This window comes from Octopus bimaculoides, chromosome 3, assembly GCF_001194135.2.
Source record: "Octopus bimaculoides isolate UCB-OBI-ISO-001 chromosome 3, ASM119413v2, whole genome shotgun sequence".
Classification (NCBI taxonomy): domain Eukaryota; kingdom Metazoa; phylum Mollusca; class Cephalopoda; order Octopoda; family Octopodidae; genus Octopus; species Octopus bimaculoides.
Genome location: NC_068983.1, coordinates 46782744 through 46786882, shown reverse-complemented (window position 1 = coordinate 46786882; position 4139 = coordinate 46782744). Strand labels below are relative to the sequence as shown.

At 37.6% G+C, this 4139-nt stretch overlaps 1 protein-coding gene across 1 annotated transcript in view; it reads right to left on the bottom strand.

The window, feature by feature from the left end:
• LOC106875605 (telomerase protein component 1) overlaps positions 1 to 4139 on the bottom strand; it is a 214501-nt gene that overhangs the window by 108542 nt on the left and 101820 nt on the right. Inside the window, exons 35-36 of the mRNA XM_052966744.1 lie at positions 3406 to 3529; positions 2214 to 2310 (exon numbers count right to left, since the gene is read on the bottom strand). Of these exons, the coding sequence (XP_052822704.1) occupies positions 2214 to 2310; positions 3406 to 3529 (221 nt within the window). The remainder of the gene's footprint in view (positions 1 to 2213; positions 2311 to 3405; positions 3530 to 4139) is intronic.

Below are 4139 nucleotides of genomic sequence, written 5' to 3'. Positions count from 1 at the left end.
AGTGCCCCTGAACTGGCTCTTGTGTGGGGTTGTTGTGGGATTTTCGAGCGGGATCGTTGCTGGTGCTCCTGGACTGGCTTTTGTGCGGGTGACACATGAGGTTTCTCGAGCGAGATGAGTGTGGCCGTTGCCAGTACCGCCTGACTGGCCTTCGTGCGGGTGACACGTAAAAGCACCCACTACACTCTCTGAGTGGTTGGCGTTAGGAAGGGCATCCAGCTGTAGAAACACTGCCAAATCAGATTGGAGCCTGGTGTAGCCATCTGGTTTCACCAGTCCTCAGTCAAATCGTCCAACCCATGTTAGCATGGAAAGCGTTAAACGACGACGACGACGACAATCTATCATGCTACAAAGTTCAATACTAAAACCGCTGACCAGTTTCTGCAGTAAACCCCAACTTCTTCAGATCGCCCACCACCATCCCCATTTGCCTTCAGCTAATTTAAAGTCAATCACATTTTTGTTTGTCATAGTGTTGCTTCCAATATAATGCCTGTTTGGCAATTTTGATTTCAAACTCAGTGTATGCCCAATCTATCACTTCCAACTTTCATTTACATTATCAGCAAGTGATATTTTCTGTTGGTTGTTCATGGAATTTCAATATTAGTGAGATGGAAATAGTTTATCTTCCATTTGTGAATTTTACAGCAACAAAAAGAATAATAATGTTAGATGTTAATGCATTAGCTAAACTAATATAACACTTTTCGAAGAGTAAGGTCAAAACAGTTTTTCTTTCTATTCCATTTTCATGTTTCTATTTACAATTCTTCCCTTTTAGCACAGGGTTGGATAGTAATGTCAATTCAGAATTTTCACTTTTTTTTTGTTGTTGTAATAAAATAGAAAAACTTCTTTTTATACTATACTTGTTAAGTTTCTCTCTACAGATATTCTGTAAAAATTATAGCTAGCTCTAATATTTTATAATGTATATGAGACATCAGCTGGACGTATATGCCATATTTTCGGTGGGGGTTGCCATATTATGGCATTTTTGCAATAAAAATGCTTAAGAAGCAATGTTTTGCTTCTGTATTTGGTTTGAGAAATTCTTGATGTGAATTTGCGTGTTGAAGCAGATTTTGTTGTATCTTATTAAATATTGATGCTCCCTCATCAGCTCTCATCTAACCCATTAATCATACTCAAATGCATTCCTAAGATAGCAACTACATATAGCGGTGTATAGTTACTGGATACATCAATTTACATATTAAATGCATTCCTGGAAGCTGATATGTAAATGCTAATGACTTGTAGACATGTGGTATTTTGTTATGTAGCCATGATATACTATAAGGTATCTCTTTTACTCTCTTTTACTTGTTTCAGTCATTTGACTGTGGCCATGCAGAAGCACCGCCTTAAGTCGAGGAAATCGACCCCAGGACTTATTCTTTGGAAGCCTAGTACTTATTCTATCGGTCTCTTTTACCGAACCGCTAAGTTATGGGGACATAAACACACCATCATTGGTTGTCAAGCGATGGTGGGGGGGACAAACATGGACACACACACACACACACATACGATGTGCTTCTTTCTGTTTCCGTCTACCAAATCCACTCACAAAGCTTTGGTTGGCCCGAGGCTATAGTAGAAGACACTAGACCAAGGTGCTATGCAGTGGGACTGAACCCGGAACTATGTGGTTGGTAAGCAAGCTACTTACCACACAGCCATCAATACTGTGTTCTACTGTGTTAGCAGTGTGCTTTACATCACTTGTTAAGGTTATCTTTACAAATATTCTATAGAAATTATAGCCAGCACTGATCTTTGTTACAACATTTCATATACGAGACATCAGATGTAAACAAACAGTGAGATCATCATCATCATCCTTTAACATCAGTTGTCCATGTTGGCATCGGTTGGATGGTTTGACCAGGGCTGGTAAGGTGGAAGGCTGTACCAGACTCAAGTCTAATTTGGCATGGTTTTCTATGGCTGGATGCCCTTCTTAATGCCAACCACTCCTTGAGTGTAATGGATGCTTTTACATTCTAAACTTTGACTGACTTAGTTTAAACCACAGTAATGTAAGACTCCATAGAAAAATATATTAGCAATCACTGTTGACTCCTGCGGTATATTAAAAATATAGCATGGGAGTCAATGGTAACTCCCATGGTCAACAAAGTGTTAAATAAGAGAAATGCAGGTTAGAAGGAAAAAATGATAAAAGAACAAAAGTGACTCACTTGTTTAAGATATGTAAATTGGTTTTGAGGAAATCCTTGAAGTCTACTACCTCAGGATCAGCTAAAACTGCATTGTAGAGTTTCTCCATATTTTTAGCTGTAAAAATTAAATAGAGTAGTTACTTAATTATAGTTAATATGACCACTATCGACATCATTATCATTATTATCATTATTGCTTATTTAAGGCAGGGAGCTGGCAGAATTGTTGTTGTTGTTGTTGTTGTTGTTGTTATTATTATTATACAAGGTGGCGAGCTGGCAAAGTTGTTAGCATGCTGGACGAAATATTCAGTGGTATTTCGCCCGTTGCTACATTCTGAGTTCAAATTCTACCAAGGTCAACTTTGCCTTTCATCCTTTTGGGGTCAATAAATTAAGTATCAGTGAAACACTGGGGCCGAAGTCATCGACTAGTCCCCTGCCACCAGATTTCAGGCCTTGTGCTTTTTAGTAGAAAGGATGATTATTATTATTATTATTATTATTATTATTATTATTATTGCTATTGTTGTTGTTGTTGTTAATGTTGTTACTGAAAGCAGTAAGCTTGCAGAATCATTTGCACATCAGGCAAAACGCTTAGTTCTAATCCAGTCACAATAGAATTAGCACCAGTTGAGCTTAGGGTCAATGTAATCAACTAACTACCACTACCTCCCCCCAAAAATTGCTGGCATTGTGCCAAAATGTGAAATCATTATTATTATCTATGGCACCTATGCCAGTGACAAATAAAAGGCACCCAGTGCACTCATTGGATCCTATCAAACCATCCAACCCATGTTAGCATGGAAAATAGATGTTAAATGATAAGGCGGTGAGCTGGCAGAAACGTTAGCACGCCGGGCGAAATGCTTAGCGGTATTTCGTCTGCCGCTACGTTCTGAGTTCAAATTCCGCCGAGGTTGACTTAGCCTTTCATCCTTTCAGGGTCGATTAAATAAGTACCAGTTACGCACTGGGGTCGATGTAATCGACTTAATCCCTTTGTCTGTCCTTGTTTGTCCCCACTGTGTGTAGCCCCTTGTGGGCAATAAAGAAATAAGATGTTAAATGATGATGATGATGATGATGATGTGGATGGTGACAATGACAACGATGATGATAATGACGATGACGACAACAACAACAACAACAATGATGATGATGGTGGTGGTGGTGGTGGTGGTGGTGGTGGTAAGGGACTTACACTGTATAAAACATGGTGAGTAGTACTCTAGCAGTATGGAACCCAGGCCAAACATGCACATAGAATGCACAAAATTCAAATTGGTCAGTATTTTCTTCAGTTCAGAGAAAAGTTCTGCAGTTATCTGAAGAAGAAAGAAATTAAACACCTGAATAAACATCTTACAAAAAAAAAAAAAATAAACATAAAAGAAAATAATTAAATATAATAAAACTAAATTAAAGCATTTATTCCCAAATATTCCCAAAATGGGATATCTTTGTACTTTTTGAAATTTAGACTTTCCCCTTCTAGATTCTGAGTTTTAATCCCATCAAGGCTTATTTGGCAGTTCCACCTAAAATCCTTATCGAAGATACTCGGCCCTCAATGGTAATAAATCATCTGTTCGTGTTAGTAGTTCTGATCAAACAAAACTAAATCGTTGTTATTGATTGAAACATTAAAAGTTTCTATTTCTTTTCACAGTACATCAACATAAAGCTGTTTTTATTAAGACAACAAAGAGAGTCTCAGTATGGCTGCTTGACCAGTTAGAAATAGCTAGCAGGTGTTACTTATATCTGGTGAGATATTTATGAATGTTAAAATTAGTCAGAACAAATCTTTGGTTTAACCATTCTGTTTACCTTACATTTCTAATTATGCTAGTACTACCCTTATACATACATACATACATACACACACACACACACACACACACACACAGATATATATATATATATATATATATA